General features: G+C 56.5%; 1 protein-coding gene across 1 annotated transcript in view; it reads left to right on the top strand.

Annotated features, from left to right (window-relative positions):
• NCOR2 (nuclear receptor corepressor 2) overlaps positions 1-17,708 on the top strand; it is a 222,967-nt gene that overhangs the window by 88,171 nt on the left and 117,088 nt on the right. The window contains 2 exon segments of the mRNA XM_036823685.1: positions 2,978-3,091; positions 13,325-13,381. Coding sequence (XP_036679580.1) covers positions 2,978-3,091; positions 13,325-13,381 — 171 coding nt within the window.

Genomic DNA, 17,708 nt, shown 5'->3' on the forward strand with positions numbered 1-17,708 from the left:
GTGAGGAGGGAACAGGGTTATGTGGTGAAAAGAAGTCCTCATTGTCACTGTCGAAACCAAAGAAAAGTTAACATAAAGATTAATAATATTAACTTTATAATTTTATTTTTCATATTAATTGATAGAAAGTTAGTTGATAATCTGCCTTTTCCCGGGTCTTCTCCTGCTTCCCTCTGTGGCATCTTCAGGTGTCTGCTCAGATGTCCCCTCTACAGAGGGACCCGCCCTAGCCTTTACAGGAGTCCTCATCCCCAGCCATCCTCTACCCTGGGGGTCAGCAAATCCAGCCAGATCCAGCTCGATGCCTGTTTTTGTAAATAAAGTTTTATTGGCACACAGCCACGTCCATTTGTTTACACATCATCTGTGGCTGCTTTTATGATACAGCCACAGAGCTGGGTGGTCACGACAGAGACTGTGTGGCCAACAAAGCCTAAGTTATTTACTCCCTGGTCCTTTACAGAAAAAGTTTGCCACCCCTGCTCTAGCCCGTTACCCTGCTTGATGGTGTCACCATTTGAACTGATACATATCTTGCTTTGTGACATTGTGGTCGTCTCACAACAACGGTGTAAAAGCAGAGTTCTTGTCTCCTGTTCCCTGCTGTGCTCCTAGCAATGCCAGCACGTGCTACTGGCAGTACGTGCCAGTAGGTGCTCCTTAAAAACTGTGGCTTGATATAGTGTGACACATGTGTTGACCCTGGGGGAAGCAGGGTCACACCGATCCCCTCCAGGTAAGGATGTATGGGTTCCATGGAGGATCAAGGACCCACTCTGGCCACCATGGGCAGTAGAGGGAAGGCTGGTGAGAGATGCTTCCTGGAAGCCAGTTCAGGGCTATGTGAGTGGAATTTGAAAGATGTGCAGTGGGAGGGGAGCATTGATTCCAAGAGGCCTCAGGGCTGACGTTCGCCTGGGGGGACCTGAGGATGGTCCAGAAGCTGGATTGGTCAGTGAGGCTCGGCCAGCTGGGGGTGGTAGGTGGGTTTCCAGGATGGCAGCTCAGCGTGCAGGGAGGCCGGGCCCCGGTTGGAGTCAGGCAGGCGTTGCCAAGGCCAGGGGAGCGCTGGGACCTTTAGTCCCCCTGGGCCTGGCTTTGGGGCCAGGCTGAAGCCACAGGCCATGTGCACACGTTTGTGACTGCAGCCAGAAGCCACGTGGCTCAGGGCAGCCCTTGATAGATTTTTGGTTTTTAATTCCACTTTGGCATTTTTCTTTTTTAACTAAAATTCACAAAACATAGAATGACTCATTTTAAGGTGAACAGCCCAGCAGCATTTAGTACGTTCACAGCGTTGTGCAACCACCCATTCTATCTAGTTCTAGTTCCAAGACATTTTCATGACCCCAAAAGGAGACCCCATACACATTCGCAGTCACTTCCATTTTCCCTTCCCCACCAGCCACTAATCTGCTTTCTGTCTCTATGGATTTGTCTGGACATTTTCTATAAATGGGATCAAACACTGTGTGGCATTTTGTGTCTGGCATCTTTCACTCAGCATCATGTTTTCAAGGTTCGTCCATGTTGCAGCCTGTGCCGGTGCTTCATTCCTTTTATTGCCAAGTAATATTCCACTGTATGGGTGGATGGACCACGTTTGTTTATCCATGCGTCAGCTGGTGGACGTTTGGGTTACCTCCACCTTTTGACTATCGTGAACCACGCTGTGAACTTTTGTGTTCATGTTTTTGAGCACCTGTTTTCAGTTCTTTGGGTCCGTACCTAGGGATGGCATTGCTGGGTCCCATGGTAACTCTGTGTTTAACGTTTGGTGCCTCAGGGAGGGCCACCTTCACTGACTGGCGAGAATCTCCTTTCTGGTTATGTATTCCTTCCATTTCTTGGCTTAGTTTGTTTTGCACTGTTTGGAGGGATTTCAGTGTTTTGGCAGGTGCTGGCTGCCCTTCTGAAAGCTACCAACAGGGGTCACTGTGGGACTGAGGCAGCTCGGCTCAACCCTCCAGGCCTTTGTGCCAGCAGAAGCCGAAACTGGATTTTCTGGCTCTTTCTGCGTTGCTCTCCTCTTGGCCGTGTTTTTGAGTTCATAATGGTTTGCTCCACGGTCATGGGCAGGATGTGGGAGCCTTATGAGCAAAGAACAATGTTCTCATCTCACTCAAGGTGCCCTGTCAGATTGTACACCTTGGCACTGGCCTCCTGTGTGACCTTGGGCCAGTGTCTTAAGCTCTCTGGTCTTGGCTTTGCCTTTTTGGTATAAAGCAGACAGCAGCATGAAGGGAAGTCCTTTATGGTGTTTGGAGGAGGAGGGTCCAGTATGAAGACCACAGGGCAGATGACGATGAGAAGCTGCTTTTTAGGTGCTGAGTGCTTTGCGTGCATCAGCTCGTTTAATCCTCATATCAACTCTCTAGGATAGAAACTTTAATTACCCCCACTTTCCAGATGAGGAAAGTGAGGCTCAGGAGTGTAGCCACCTCCCAAGGTTACATAGCAAGTAAGTAGTAGAAATAGTGTTCCGGTCTGGACGGTTTGGGTCCAGAGTCTCCATAGCCTCTCCTGAGGATGACGGTACTGATGGTGAAAATAATGGATAACGGCTGGCCTTCAGCGAGCCCCCAGTCTGCACGGTGCATACGTTAACTCATCGGGGAGGCACAGCCACGAGCCCCACTTTACAGATGAGGAAACTGAGGCACAGCAGAGTTAAGCTGCTTAACAGTGCTCACCTAGCTGATAAATCACCAAGGTTGGACTTGAACCCAGGAAGGCTGGCTGCAGAGCCCGGAGTTGGCGCTGGTTGGGCCCTCCCCTTTGGGAGCTGGGGCCTCTCCGGGGCTCGGAGTCCCTGCGGGTGACTCAGGGGAAATGGTTAGCAGCCTGACTTCCTGTGTGGGGCCAGCAGCCCCGCTGCGCAGGGGTGCCGCCCTCCCGCCCAGGGGCAGGGGGCGCTGCCTCTCCTTCCGCCTGCTGGCGTGCTCACCGCTCCACTCTCCCCGCTCGCTCCCCACAGCAACAGCTGGAGGAGGAGGCCGCCAAGCCACCGGAGCCCGAGAAGCCCGTGTCGCCACCACCCATCGAGTCGAAGCATCGCAGCCTGGTGCAGATCATCTACGACGAGAACCGGGTACGCCCTGACCTGCCCCGCAGAGCCCCTACACCACCTTCTCCTGCTCACCCTGTGCCGGCCACCAGGTGGGATGCAGGTGTCGCTGTGAAGGGCCTGGCTCTCTCCCGGGGCCTTGGTGTTCCCATCTGTGAAATGGGAACCTGTATGACTCCCCCCGACCCGGGAAACCTGGGTTTGTGTGTGGGAGGGAGAAAGGGTGGCCAGTGGAGACCCATCTTGGTGTGGCTGTGGTTTGTTCTGCTCAGACATGCGGACTGGTGTGGACCGTGGCTGGCCTGTGGGATGCAAATGAAAATGCAGGCATTAGGTCATAGGAGAGCTTCAGCGGCCAGTTGATCAGCATGGGGGGGCGGGGTGGGGGACGGCAATCACTTAGGTACTCACGCAGAAGAAATTCCTGTAATGCAGAAAACAATAGTAATATTATTCATCACAACAGCAAACATTAGTTGAACAGCTCTTCCAGGCGATGGGCCAGGTTTTTTACATAGCAGTCCTCAGAGGGTAGGTATGGTGATTGTTTCCATTTAACACAGGGAGAAATTGAGGCCCAGAGAGGTTAGGTGACTTGTCCAAAGTCACACAGCTGGGAAGCAGTGGACCTGGGATTTGAACCTGTGGGCCATCAGATCCGAGGGCCTGATTCATCAGCCTCTGCTTACATTTAGCCCTGGAAAGGGCTGTTGGATGGTTGAACGCAGGGTCTGTAGCAGACGGTGGGGGCTCATAGAGATCTGTGGAGGGCAGCTGCTGGGTGTCTGGAGGGGGAGGAGCTCAGGGTACCCAGAGCAGAGTGTCTCCCAGGGGCTGAACCCCAAGGCTTGAGCTGCTCTAGAGCCTGGGAACATGTGATTGGTGCCTAGGGCTATAGCTCCAGTCAGGAAGCTATTGGATCAACTGGTTTGGCTATGCCTCCACCTCTTGAAGCTGCAACAGATGCAGGATGAGACTGAACCTGCTGGAGGCTTGGGAACTGTGTGCTGGGCCTTGCAGGGCTGGTCATCCTTCCATGCCCTGGCTCCCTACCCCAAGTAACACTAATAACAATCACAATGATAGGAGAACTAAGGGGCCGCATGTGCTTTAGCCAGATGTCCTGGGTTCAAATCCCATCTCTACCACTTCCTGGCTCTGTGACCTTGGGCAAATTAATTAAGTCTCCCTGCAACTCATGTTCCTCACCAGTAAAATGATGATAATTATAGCACCTACGTTATACCATGGTGTGGGGATTAAATGAGTTCATTACGTAGTGCCCTTAGAACAATGCCTGGCACCATGTAGGTGCTAGCTGGCGCTATTAACTGTTGTCATTATTGTAGTCTTTGTTATTCTTTTCTTCTTGTTATTGTTTATATTTTGCATGATTTCATTTATTCCTGTCCAGACCCGTATAAGATAGGTACTATTATTCTCTCCATTTCACTCATAAAGAAGCCATGGCTCAGAGAGGGAAGGTGACCTACCTGAGACTGCACAGCAAGTGAGCTTTGAGCCTGGGGATTGGAGCCAGGGTTGAGTTGGCTCCAGGAGCCTGTGGTAGAGGGGACAAAGGCAGAGCTCCTGGATCTGTCACTCCAGGCAGCCCCTCTGCCTGCCCTCCCTGATCCTTGGGTGGGAGAGCAGGCACAGTTCCCTCCAGCAGCTGTGGTGGCAAGTTGATGGCTTTGCCCAGGATGTCACCACAGTGCCCTTGGCCCTTTTTGGGGGCTCAGTCTTTTGGGGGCCGGCAGACTCTAGCAGGCTGGAGCCCTCAGCCCTCCCCAGCCAGACAGACTCGAAGGCACAGGCCTTTGGTGCCCCCTGTGGGAAATTTGCTCCACGTTCCATCCCAGCCTCTCGTCCCCACTTCCCTGGGGGTTTGCCTAAGCAGTAATTTGGGGGGGTCCCCTCCGGGTCTCACCAGGTTCTCCCCAAAGAGCTGTAGCTACAGATCTGATTGGTCTTTGGCTCCTTGGCCTCAGCACTCCCCCTCCCCCAACAGCAGTTAAGACACCCCTTCCCAGGTCTTACCCTGGGTGGTCTCCCTGCCAGAATCCCCGCTTCCTCCTGCCCTGATTTTCTGCAGCTCTGTGTGAGGGAGGGTGGCGGGTGGGCCTGGATTCCAGGCCAGCCTGGGCCCTCACGAGCTGGGTGGCTTATTTCACTTCCAGGCCTTCCATCGTCCCGGGTCCTGGCCACAGTCCTTTTTTTTTTTCTTTTTTTAAAATAAATTTATTTATTTCATTTTTGGCTGCGTTGGTCTTCGTTGCTGCACGCAGGCTTTCTGTAGTTGCGGTGAACTGTGGCTACTCTTCATTGTGGTGCGCGGGCTTCTCATTGCAGTGGCTTCTCTTTGTTGCGGAGCACGGGCTCTAGGCGCACGAGCTTCAGTAGCTGTGACACGCTGGCTCAGTAGTTGTGGCTCATGAGCTCTAGAGCACAGGCTCAGTAGTTGTGGCACGCGGGCTCAGTAGTTGTGGCTCACGAGCTCTAGGGCACAAGCTCAGTAGTTGTGGTGCACGGGCTTAGTTGCTCTGCGGCATGTGGGATCTTCCCGGACCAGGGCTCAAACCCGTGTCCCCTGCGTTGGCAGGCGGACTCTTATCCACCGCGCCACCAAGGAAGTCCCCCTGGCCACATTCTTGAGGCCACAGAGTTGATGTGGCTGAGACGGTGACTGGAAGGGTCCAGGAAGTCAAGATTCTTGGGTACAAGAGGCAAAAACTCAGTTCAGACTGGTTGAGGCTGAAGAGGGGTTATTGAGTCTCGTGATGAAAGTTGGTGTTAGTTTACTTCAAGGATGTGTGGACTCAGGTGCTCAGACGAAGATGTTTGGGAGCGCTCTGTCCCCACCTCTGCTTTCTCTGTGCCAGTGTCATTCCCAGGCGGGGTTTCCCAGGACATGGAGAAATGACTGCCCGCAGCTCTAGGCCCACTGACCCCTCCCAGGCCAGGTGGGAAACTCTTCCCAGTTGTCTCAGCAACAGTCCCAGGGTTGGCTCTCATTGGCTGGCTGGAGTCACAAGCTCACTTCTCAGCCAGTGGAGGCCAGTGGATTTGAGTAGGCTGATTGGTCAAGGCTGGGTCTTAGGCCAACCTCTGGAGTCTGGGGGTGGAGTCAACCCCATCCCCACCCTGCCCCAGGGAATAGACAGAGGAGGGGGCTTCTCCCAAGAGGAGGTCAGAGGCAGTGGAGCGGAGGCTGGCCGGGCCTATGCAGCCTGTGCCCCCGACCCTGGGCTGGTGCTTACCAAGTTGGGGTCCCAGAGCACAGGCATTGTCCTCTGTCCCCCCCAGCGCCTCAGGCTGGGGGCTTTGTGCCCATTTATGCTGGTTTCATTCTGACGGGGTTCTGACAGTAAGTGGGAGTCCCTGGCCTTCCCTCAGCACCCCTACTCCGTATTTTCAGGTGAGGAAATAGAAGCCCTGGGTAATTTCCCCGCGGCCTTTCAGCTAGTGAGTGGCGGGCTAGGACTCCAGCGCTGGTTCCTGGGATTCTGAGAGCAGGCCTCTGCCTGGGAAGTTCAGGTGCGCCGGGCGCATCACACTTATCCTGTCCGTTCGTTCATTCATTCATTCATTCAGCAGCCACGTAACTGAACATCTGCTCTGGGCCTGCTGCTGTTCCAGGGGGCGCAGTGGTGACCTCGGCCCCAGCCCACTCACGTTGGCTTTCTGATGGGGGGACATAATCACACTCAAGCCACCACATGCAGGCGCACCGAGGACCTGAGGAATTTGCCCCTCATGGTCCCGATCCCCCTTCTTTCCTTTCATCTGCGGCCTTACTTTGCCCCAGCCCCGCTGACCCTTGTGCTCCCTTGGATATGCAGGCATGCTTCTGCCTCAGGGCCTTTGCACTGGCTGCACCCTCTGGCCGCAGCTCCTCTTTCCCACCGGGCTCACTCTCTCACTCTTTCAGCTGTTTGTTCAAATGTCCCCTTTTCAGCCAAGGCCCACGTTGACCCTCTGTTTAATCCTGAAAACCGTCAACACTTCCTCTACCTGGCTTTAATTTTGTCCTTTGCCCTTGTTCCCACTGGATATAATTCATGTTTTCTTGTTTATTGTGTTTATTGTGAACAGAGTCTCTGTGAGGACAGGGATCTCTGTCTTTCTCTCCCAGCTATATCTCTAGCACCTAGAACAGTGCCTGGCACACAGTAGGTGCTTACTAAATGTCTGCTGAACAAATGAATGAATGGCAGAGGGTAGGGAGACTCTTCCTCCGGAAGAGTCCTCTGGTTTGGGGGCTGTGGGGACCGGCCTCTGCCCCCAGTGAGGGTTGGCGGGGGTCGCCCTGCCTGGGCTGAGCCTCAGGGGCCGGCGGCCGAGTGGGCAGGAGGCCCCTCAGATACCTTGGGCAGGAGCAGCCAGGACTCACTGCCCCTTGGGGGATCAATCGGATTAAATTTTAATCCTCCTCCCCTCCCTGCTGGCTCCTCTGAGAGGCGGACACAAGGGTCTGTCTCTAAATGCGCCACCGGCTGGAAAACGCAGCTTCCCGCCGGGCAGGGCCTGCCTGGCTGTTCTGCAGACTGGACTGTGGCTCATTATCCCTTCGGGGCGCAAGGACGAGGCATCAGCGCGCCCAGGGTGGGGAGGGGGGGAGCGGCTGACTGTGTGGGCGGGGCCGGGCAGGTGCACGCAGATGGCAGAACTGGAGACAGAGTTCTTCTAGGCCCCGAGGGGCAGGAACGGGCGCTGCAGGGCCAGGACTGGGAAAGGCCTCTTGGAAGCAGTGGGTGGGCCGTCGCCCCGAGGAGGGCATTCGGGCGCGGGGGTCACAGCTCAGGCGAAGGCTCACAGAGGGGAGGGGGTCTCCATTGATCTTCAAAGGGAATGTGTCGGGGGTGGGAGGTGGAGGTCTGGTGGGTCTGGGAGGGTGCTCACACTTGGAGTTTGGGTAAAACAAACACAAGCAGCACTCGTCAGCACTAGCGAAGGATGTGTAAATAAGGGACAATCGGCACAGCGCTGGTACTCTAGGAATTGAGGGCAGTGGGCAATCCAGGTAGACGTCCTGGGGGAGACCTGAGCTAGGTCTGCACAATGGGCTCTGTTGGGAAAAGGCAGAAGGATATTTGCAGTGGAGAGGACTGTGGCCTGTCCAGAGATGGTGAGGAAGCAGAACTCATGGAGGCCCTCTGATTGCTGAGGAGTGAGAAGGAAATCAGAGTAGGACCCAGGTCCTTTTTTGTCTTTGATTTTAAGCATCTTAACTAGTGAAGTTTTTTATCCAGTGTGATTATGACTAAGCAGGACAAAGACGAATAATTCTCTTGGTAATAACCAAGACTGTGAAGCACCTTGTAGAGCATTTTGGGGGTCCAGGCACCCTGATGCCCAGCTTCAGACTCCATTCCCACCCGAGTCGTGATTCGGGGCTTTCAGAGCAGCGGCTCAGGCCCTGTCCCGAGCCGGGCCCTTGCCTTTGCCTCTGCGTCTGGCCACCCTAACTGCTCCCGGAGTCCAGGGCTTCCTCCAAATTCCTCCACACACAGGGAGCGTTGTCCTAACGGACTTGTGAACAGGAGTCCATGAATTCCGCCTCACTCACTCAGTCGTCTCCGTCACACACCCGGGAGGGCTCTGGAAGGGGTCTTCCGGCTGCTGGTACAGCCGAGGACGCCGAGCCTCGGGGGTAACTGCTCCCCGAAACGCTGCAGCGCTTGGCAGATGGACGCGGCGTGGAGGGCTGGGCAGCGGGGCCTAGAGGGAGATAGAGGCTGGGCTCCCGGGCTTCCTGGGTGGGTGGGTGCTGCCTTCACTCTGCAGAAGAGGAGGGTGGCGGCTGGAGCTCACGCTGGAGTAGGCAGCTGAGGAGTGAGAATGGGGGCTCCAAGGGGCGGGGCGCCGGCCAGGGGGCTGGTCAGGGTGAGGTCCGGTCCCCCTGCCCAAGAGGAGCCGGGATTGTGTGCATGTGCGTGTGTGTGTTTGGGGGGGTACACGTGCGCACGTGTGTGGGTCCGTGTATAACTGTGGAAAGCTGTGCTCATATGTGTGCAAATTGTGTGCGCAGCTCAGCACGGGTAGAGCCCGTGACCTCTATGCACATATGCATCCATGCACATATATATGTGCGTGTGGATACACGTGTGTTTGGGTCAGCACGTGTGGGGCGCAGCTGTGGTTACGTGTGCATGGATACGCCCGGGCGTTTGTGGGTACACTTTGTTAGCTGTGTGGCATGTGTAGAGGCACGTGAGTGGCTGTGCACACGTGTACGCAAAGTGGCTTGCATGGGGCACGTGTGTGACTGTGTGTTTATACTTTGTGCACATGCATGTGTCCGCTTGGGTACACAAGTGTATTTGTGCATGCTGTACACCTGCGTGTGTGAAGGCGTGTGTCCGTGAGTCGCCTGGTGTGGCACACGTGTGTATATGTTTGTGCTTTTATAGATGTAGACATAGGATTTGGTCATGTGGGTCCGCGGGGCTTGCGTGCACCTGTCTGTGCAGGTGACTAAGGTCTTTCGTGCCCCAGGTGCTCTGGCCCCCAGGAGGCCAGGCCGCTCGGACCCTGGGGTCCCCAGCAGGAGGAGTGCCGTCTCCCTAGTGAGACGCCAGCCCGAACCCCCAGTGTCAGGCAAGAGCCCTGGCAGCGGGTCGAAGCCATGGGCGGGTGGACTGTCCCCTCCTGTTGTCTTGTGCTCCTGGTTTGTCCCCTGCAGCTGAGCAGGGTGACCTCAGGCAGTGACTTCCCAAAGGCTAGGCGCTGTGGGAGACCCGGTGGGCCCTGGCGAAGAGTTTGGCTTTGGTTCTCGTGGCAGCGAGAAGCCGTCAGCCGAGCGGTGGGAGGGAGTTTCTAGTGTGGGTCTGAATCTGTGGCCGTGCTCCATTCTGGGGTGTTGGGGGGGGGCTCCCCTCCATTTGAAGAGGGACATTAAGAAAGAAGTGACAGCATACACTTTGTTCCCCGTAGAACTTCCTTGTAAAAGTCCTGAGAGTTTGGTACCCGGGGTGAACGCGGCTGTCGTGCGGATGGGGAGACTAAGGTCCAGACGGGTGAAGCGACTTGCCGAGGGTTAGAGCAGGGTGGACTCCCAGACACGGGCCCGTGCTGGACAGATGTGTGTTTCTCGAAAGCACTGCCCATCCGGGGGAGGGGCCCAGTAGGCAGGACATCCCCGCCAGCTCCCCGGGAGCTGACAGCAGACTTTGTACCCACCCCACACCCCTACAAGCTGGACCCGTGAAGCCGGGAGCGGGAGTGTGGTAGCACGAGGTGGAAGAAGTGTCCCCACGAAGACGTGAAGAGGTGGGGTGCCGGTTCAGGGCCTGCCTGTCCCAGCCTTTAGCTGCCACTTGAGCTGCGTACTTCGGGTCGGCTGTGTGACCCCAGCCTCAGCTTCCTTGTGTGTAAATGGGGCTGACGCTAGAACCTTCCGCAGAGGGTTCCTGCAGGAGTCCACACAGATGGGGCTTCTGGAGGATCCAGCCCTGGCACGTGTAGGGGGTCACCTGGTGTGGGCCGTGGGCTCGTCGTTATTGTTGACAGCAGTAATAACAACAGCCAGCCCTTACCTAGCTCCCACCGTGTGCCAGATCCTGAGTTTCGCGCGGTGCTTGTGTCAGCTCATTTAATTCTCTTAGCAGCTGCGTGGGGCGGTGCTGATGTTATCCCCGTTGCGTAGATGAGGAAGCTGAGGCTCAGGGGTGGTGCAGGGACTCGCCCAAGACAACGCAGTTGGCAAGTGGATCAGAGCCCAGCCTGGCTGGCCGTGTAGCCTTGCTCTTGGTTGCCCCGCTGTCCCGTGTTCCAGTGTTGCTGCATCTTTAGGACTGTTCCGGCATCTTTAGGACTGTTCCGGCATCTTTAGGACTGTTCCGTGGCAGGTTTCTTCTGGGTGAATCGCAGGTGTGCCGCTTTTTGGAAACTGAGTTGTCTTAAAAAGCCCCAGGGCCGCTCAGGGCTTAAGAACAGAGCCTGGGGGAGGGTCTGTTAGGGAGCAAAGGAACTCTCACACCAGGTGTATGAAGGAGAGCTGGTGCTCAGGGCGCACCTGGTCGCCTGGGCTCCCCGTGGCTTTGGCAGGTAAGGAAGGGGCTCCTCCCTGGTCTCTTCTTCAGGGGTTACAGGAAGTCCCCTCCCCAGGTGCCTGTGTTCCTGAGACAGTGAAGATGTGGTTGAAGATGGAATCCACTCTGGTTCATAGGACACACACAGGCTTCTAGAGGCCCTATACGGGTCCCAGATCTGAGACAGGCCCAGTCGTGTGATGCGGCAGTTTCCAGTGGCCCAGTCGCTCCAGCCCTGCCCTTCCTGTGTTTGGCATCATTCCTTTATCTAGATGGGCAGTTGCTGCTGATCCTGACAGAGCCTCATAAATGCACACAAACTCCTATTCATCCCTCAAAACCCAGCTGTGTATCCCTCCTGTTACCTTTCTGGAGAGAGTGACTCTGACCCGCTTAATGCCTCCCCCGTATACCACACGTACTTTTCCTGCCTGAGCGTATTAATCTGCCATCACTGCTCATGACCAACTGCCCACTAGACTGGGTTCATTATAGGCAGAGGCCGATATCATTCATTTTGTTTCATGCTCTGGTGCTTAATACAGAGTGGGTGCTCAAATATTTGGGAAGCTACCCTGTTCCCTTCTCACCCTATACCTAGTCCTTCACTTGGTCCAGCTAGGGAATTCTTCAATCTTTGGTACCCCATGGCTGACACTTTCTGGCTTTGAGGTGTGGCCAGGTCTGGGGTGGTCAGGCTGGAACCTCCCCCACTCCACACCCCCCCACCAATAGAAGACGCTGGACCCATGCCTAGTGGAGGCCCTGGATGGGACCAGCCCATATCTTTCTCCCCTCTTGGAGCTTGGAGATCAGAAAAAGGACTTTTCCTTACGTCATCTTTCTGTGCCTCAGTTTCATCAGCTGTAAAATGGGGATACTCCTTATATCTGCCTGACTTCGTGTTATGTGTGATTCAGATATTAATAATGCATGCCGTGTGCTCAGTGCTTGGCTCATAGTAGGTTCTCAATAAAATGGCAATCATTACAATAATAATTTGCCCCCTGATTATCCGGCCCCCAGCCACACTCTGAGGCAGCTGCTCTCAGGGTTTTGGCTTTGCACAAAGGGGGCCGAGATCATGGCTTGTTCTTGGGTGGGCTGGGCCCAGGGCTCTAGGCGGAGCTAGTTCTAGGTGCCAGCTTGAGCCCACCTACATACCTACCCTCTGTCATGGGGGCTGGGGGAGGGGGTGAGGCTGGCTCTCAGCACCCCTCCTCCCTGCTAGGACACCCGAAGCCTGGGCCTCGAATTCTGTTGTGAGCAGGGCTCTGGGTCACCTCCGTTTAGTGGGTCTGGATTTGGGGATCATTGGGAGACGGTTTTGACCTGATGATGGTGTCTTGCTTGGCTTGTCCTGCCAGCCCACGCTGAGTCCTGGATGGTCTTCCCGAGTTTGGCTGAGTCAGGAACACCCAGCCTTTCCTGGGTCACAGGAGGGGCTCAGGTCTCCCACGTGTGCGCCGTGGGCACCCCACTTTCCATCTGACAGAGACCCACCCTGAAGTCATCACCTTCCACAGCTCTCTGCCCACCCCGTCCCCAGGCTGGCCCGGCCAAGCGGGCCCTGTGGTCCCTGCCTGGGGACCTGGACCAGACACAGTGTCCGCCTTCACAGCCAGGGGCCCCGGGGGTCCAGCCTGTTGAATTCGCAGCCGCTAAGCCCTTTCTGCCATATGTTCCTGTTTTCCTAATAAGTCCGGGTTGTGAGTGGGGAGGCGGGGAGGCCCCAGGGCAGCTCAGAAATAGTCACATGATTGTGAAATACAAGAATCCTAGAAAGGGTATCTCCCAGCGCCTCTATCTCGTCCTCCCTCCCCCTCCTTCTCCCCCCTCACTGCTGAGGTAATTGTAGACACCCAGCCGGCTTCCAAGGCAGAGGAAGGCATCTCGGGCCTTGCAGGAGCTGTGCCCGCCCCGGGCCCTGGGGGGCGTCAGGCTGGGGGCTTCAGGGGCCCAGCGCCAGAGAACAGGGTGCGTTTGTTCGAACCGAAACTTGGCGGGCTTGCCAGGGCCACTGCGGGGATGCTGAGGCCGGCTGTGTTTGTCTCCAGCCCCGGGAGGGCTTGTAGGGGGACCCTTCTCCAGCCCCGTCTCCGCCCCTGGGCCTGGATGGGCGTGCTGGGCTGGGCAGCTGCCTGCTGTGTGTGTGTGTGTGTGTGTGTGTGTGTGTCTGCTGGTGTTTTTTTTTTAATTCCTCCTCTTCTCCGTCACCCTGCAGAAGAAGGCCGAGGCTGCACATCGGATTCTGGAAGGCCTGGGGCCCCAGGTGGAGCTGGTGAGCTGGGGAACAGGGTGGGGCGCTCTGGGAGGGGGTGGGCAGGGTGGCGGGGGGCGGGGGTGAAGGGAAGGAGAAGTCATCTGTTGCCAAGCCCTGCCCTGTCCTCGGAAGGGGGCAGGAGATCCACCCTTCGGATGAGAGGGGCGGGCAGGTAGCGACGGGCAGGCCGCACTGGGGGTGAGGAGGGGCGCGTCGGCACTCCAGCTATGCTCCCAAGCCCAGCCAGTCGGGCTGCAAGATTCACCAGCTGGAGTCCAACCCATTTGGCCTATAGCTTATCGTGGAAAGCCCATACTCCGGGCCCGATCCTCTGAGTTCAGCTCTCAGATCTGCTACTTAATAGCAGGTGTCTTAGCCTCTCTGTGCCTCAGTTTCCTCATCTGTAAACTGGGACTAATAATAACACACATCCCACTGGGTTGTAGTGAAGATTACTAAGTTTTAAGTGAAGATACTAAGTTTTGTAAAGCCTGATGGAGAGTAAGTGCTGAGCGTCAGTTCTTGCTGTTGTTGTTATTATTACTGTTGTCAGTATCATTTTACTGATGGAAAGATGCCATGTCAGCAGTAGAGCTGGGAAGCAGACTCAGGCCTTTTCTCTCTCAGGCACCCTTCACCCTATGTGTCACCAGAGATAGGAAACAAGGGAGCACCGAAACTCCCGGCTGGTGGCCTTGGAGTCCTGGGAGAAATGGCCAGAGTGCCCACCTGCCTGGGACCGTCACTGTCCCACTGAGCGGGTGGGTGCAGAGCCATGGGGGCAGCGCGTGGGGACACGCACATAGGACGGATGCGAGGGATCCCCGTGCGTGTGCAGGCGGTGGGGTGGAAAAAAATCTGACGCATTTGGAGCCTAATTTTAAACTTGGCTTCACTGTGTGTTTGCCGGGTGGCCTTGGGAAAGGGACTCGGTTTTCTCATCTGTGAAATGGGGGGAAGCCGAGGATCTTGATGAGGGAACGATGAATTGGTGCGGGGAAAAGGCTCACTGACGCAGCACTTGGCCTGTGGTGAGCCCTGAGTGTCGTGGACCCTTAGGAGGGAAGAGTTGTTTGCTCCGGAGTTTTTTCTGCAGTGACAGCTGCTCCTCAGCCTGGGGTCCATCTGCTTAGGCCACCGAGGACCTGTGAGCAGCTGGCCTCCTAGTGCCCCCAGGTCCTCTCGGGGCAGAGCCAGACAGGGAGTGGGGGGCTCCTACGGCTCAGGGGCAGGGCCCAGTGCCTCTCCTGGGATGGGTGACAGGCTCCCAGCCTGCGGCCTTGCTTCCTTTTGGGCATGCTTTCTGGGACGTCTCTAGCAGCCTCTTTAAAAAAAAATTTAAGTAGCTTTCTTGAGATGTAATCCACATGCCATACAATTCACCCATGTGAAGAGTACAAGTTGGTGGGTTTTCGTATGTTCACAGATGTGCACAGCCATCTCCACAATCGACGTGAGAACATTTCACTGTCTCAAAAAGAACTTTGTTCCCTGAACTATCACCTCCTTATCTCCCATCCCCCCCACCTCCCCCCTCCCCCCTTCCTCTCCCCCTCCCTCCCAACCAAACACTAATCTGCTTTCTGTCTCTGTGGGTTTGCCTATTCTGGACATTTCGTATCGGTGGAATCATACAATACGTGGCCTTTGGAGTCTGGTTTCTCTCACTCAGCATCCTGTTCTTAAGGTTCATCCATGAGGTAGCCTGTGTTGGTGTTTCATTCCTTTTTATGGCTGAATTGTATTCCATTGTATGGATGGACGGACCACATTTAGTTTATGCATTTATTCACTGGTGGGCGTTAGGTTGGTTTAGCTCTCGGATATCATAAAGGAAGTGGCTGTGAACATTAATGTACAGGTTTCCATGTGGATGTGTGTTTCCCTTTCTCTTGGGTAGATACCTCGGCCTGGACCTGCTGGATCGTGTTAATTCTGTGTTTAGTCTCTTGAGGAATTAATTGCCAGACGGTTTTCCAGAGCCGCTCCACTATTTTCCATTCCCACCAGTAAGCTGTTGCTCACCTCGGTTTCCCTTTCTTGCCAACGGGGCTGGCAGGCCTAGAGGCCTCACCCGACCATTTCCAGACCTGGAGGCTCGCCCTCTCCCCTTTCCTGACCTAATGAGTCCTGGAGGCTCCTGAGTAGGGGGTTGGAGTGTGAAGGGAGCCGCTGAGAGCAGCAGGGCGTCTGCTGGGCTCACAATTTCAGTGGTTCTTTCCTGGGTCTCCGGGGGTGAGGAGGCTGTCCTCTGCCTGGTGGTCTCCAAGTAGAGGCTTCCCCGAGGCTGGTGGCACAGGAGGCGAGGTCTGGTGGGGCTGTGTGCCTGTCACCGGAGCGCTCTGGAAGTCGGTAGGCTCTTGGCTTGGTGGCCTTCAGTGGGGCTGGAGAGGGGCCTCACATCGACAGGGCACCTGCTGTGTGTCAGGCCTCGTGGAAGTGTCACCATCCATTTTCTAGGTGAGCCTCAGAGAGGGCAGGGCCTGGCCCAGGGTCACACAGCACGCGATGAAGCGGGGAGGTGTGCTGAGCCCACGGGGTTGTGGCTGACCGCTTCTGCACCGGTCTGCCCTCTCTCTTGGTTACCACAAGGCCCGAGTGACCTGAGGCGTCCTCCAAGCAGAGGCAGCTCTGAGGCGCCCCCTCAGCAGGGCCTGCCTCGTGCCACCCAGGAGTCCGAGCTCAGGCCAGGAGGAAGGGCCTGGTGCTGCTCAGCCCGGGTCTCGGGTCACTGGGCTGCACCCCGGGGAATCCAGCTCCCTGGTGGGGAGGCCTGGGCCCAGGAGAAACCCGCGCGGGAGAGGAAGACGATGAACAGTGCGGACGGCTCCAGGCAGTGCTCTGCGCGGCTCGGCCCTCCATCCCTGCGCTCTGGGGACCAGGCCTGGCCCAGAGCGGGCAGCGGGGGCGAGGGCGTGGGCAGCCCCATCGCCCCGCCTCCTCGCCCTGCCGCTTTGAGTACTGGTTTCCTTCCTGTTCAGAGGTGTTATTTTAAGAACGCGGTGTCACCAGAGGGCTCAGGGCCAGCGCAGACGCTCCGTTTCTAGCAGCTCGGCCACCTGCTGCTTCTCGGTCCCCCGCCGGCTGCCTGCCGTCAGGTCTGCAGGGGACCCTCCTTCCTTCTCCCCGAGACCCAGCTCCTCTCTCTTAGTCATTTCTGTCTGGGGCCCTGCAGTCTGGCACATCCTCCCCTTTGTGCTCTCTTTCTCCCTCCGATTATTTGGCTGCGCCCCCATTTCTAGAGGAGGAAATGGAGGCATGGAGGGGGCGGGCCTTCCTGCTGGTACCCTAGGCCCCCCAGCCTCGCTCCTCTGGGGTCCGTGGCAGGGACTTTCCCTCTTAGGTCTCGTGTCCCCTTGGCGGGGGCTGGCAACCTGGGAGGTGGCAGAGAAAGCTGCTGTGGGTGTGAAGGCCAAGGTGGCCGCATGGCCGCTGACTGGGGACATGCCTCCTGGGACAGAAGGAGGCCTTGCCTGGCCTTGTGCATCCCCCCGCCTGCAGGTGGCGAGGAGGGGCGTTAGGGGGGACCCCCTCTGGCCCTGCCCTCCCCTCAGAGGTGCACCAGCCAAGGAGGTGTCATGATCCTTCCTCACCCCCGACCCACTCACACATCTTCCAAGGCGGCAGCCCGTCACCATGGCAACAGCCAGCCAGCCGAGGCTGCCCTGGGCCCAGAGCCTTCCCTTCCCGCCCAGGTCTCAGTGTACCTCAAAGAATGCCCAGCGAGTGCCTCCTTGGGGGACAGCCCCTCTGGTCAGAGGCAGTGCACCCCACAGTGTTCTCTGACTTCTTCCTGGCCTTTTGCTGAAGGCCACCTGGAGGGGCAGGGTGCTGTGTCCTCTTCTTACCCAGCAGGGCTGGAGGGTGAAAGTGATTCCTTCCCCTGCGAGTTTGGCGGGTCAGAGGTGGGCTGGGACCCCGCTGGCCTCCCAGAAGCCAGTCTCCCCTTTTCTGGCCCATCCCATTTTGTAGAAACAGGCCGCCCCCCCCCACCCCCCTCCCCGCCCATCACTGGCACCCGGGGTCTCTCTGTGTGGTCCTTCAGCCTCTCCTGGCCTCCTTAGACCGTGGAGACTTTGCCATCTTTAAAAGCAAAAAAAAAAGCAGTTGAGTCACCAAGTCTGACATTTCCTGGGCTACTCGAAAGCCCAGTGAGGTAGGTCCTATTTGCTCTACACCCATTTTCCATATGAGAAAACCGAGTCCTGGAGTGTTGAAGGCATGTGTCCAGGGTCACACAGCTAGTGAAATTGGGGCCCATCTGTTCCTGGAAACTGAGCCTTTAAGCCATACCCATTCCCGCCCGGCCTGTGTTTTATTGGCTTGTGAGGAACGTAAAGGACCG

This window comes from Balaenoptera musculus, chromosome 14 (assembly GCF_009873245.2).
Source record: "Balaenoptera musculus isolate JJ_BM4_2016_0621 chromosome 14, mBalMus1.pri.v3, whole genome shotgun sequence".
Taxonomy (NCBI): Eukaryota; Metazoa; Chordata; class Mammalia; order Artiodactyla; family Balaenopteridae; genus Balaenoptera; species Balaenoptera musculus.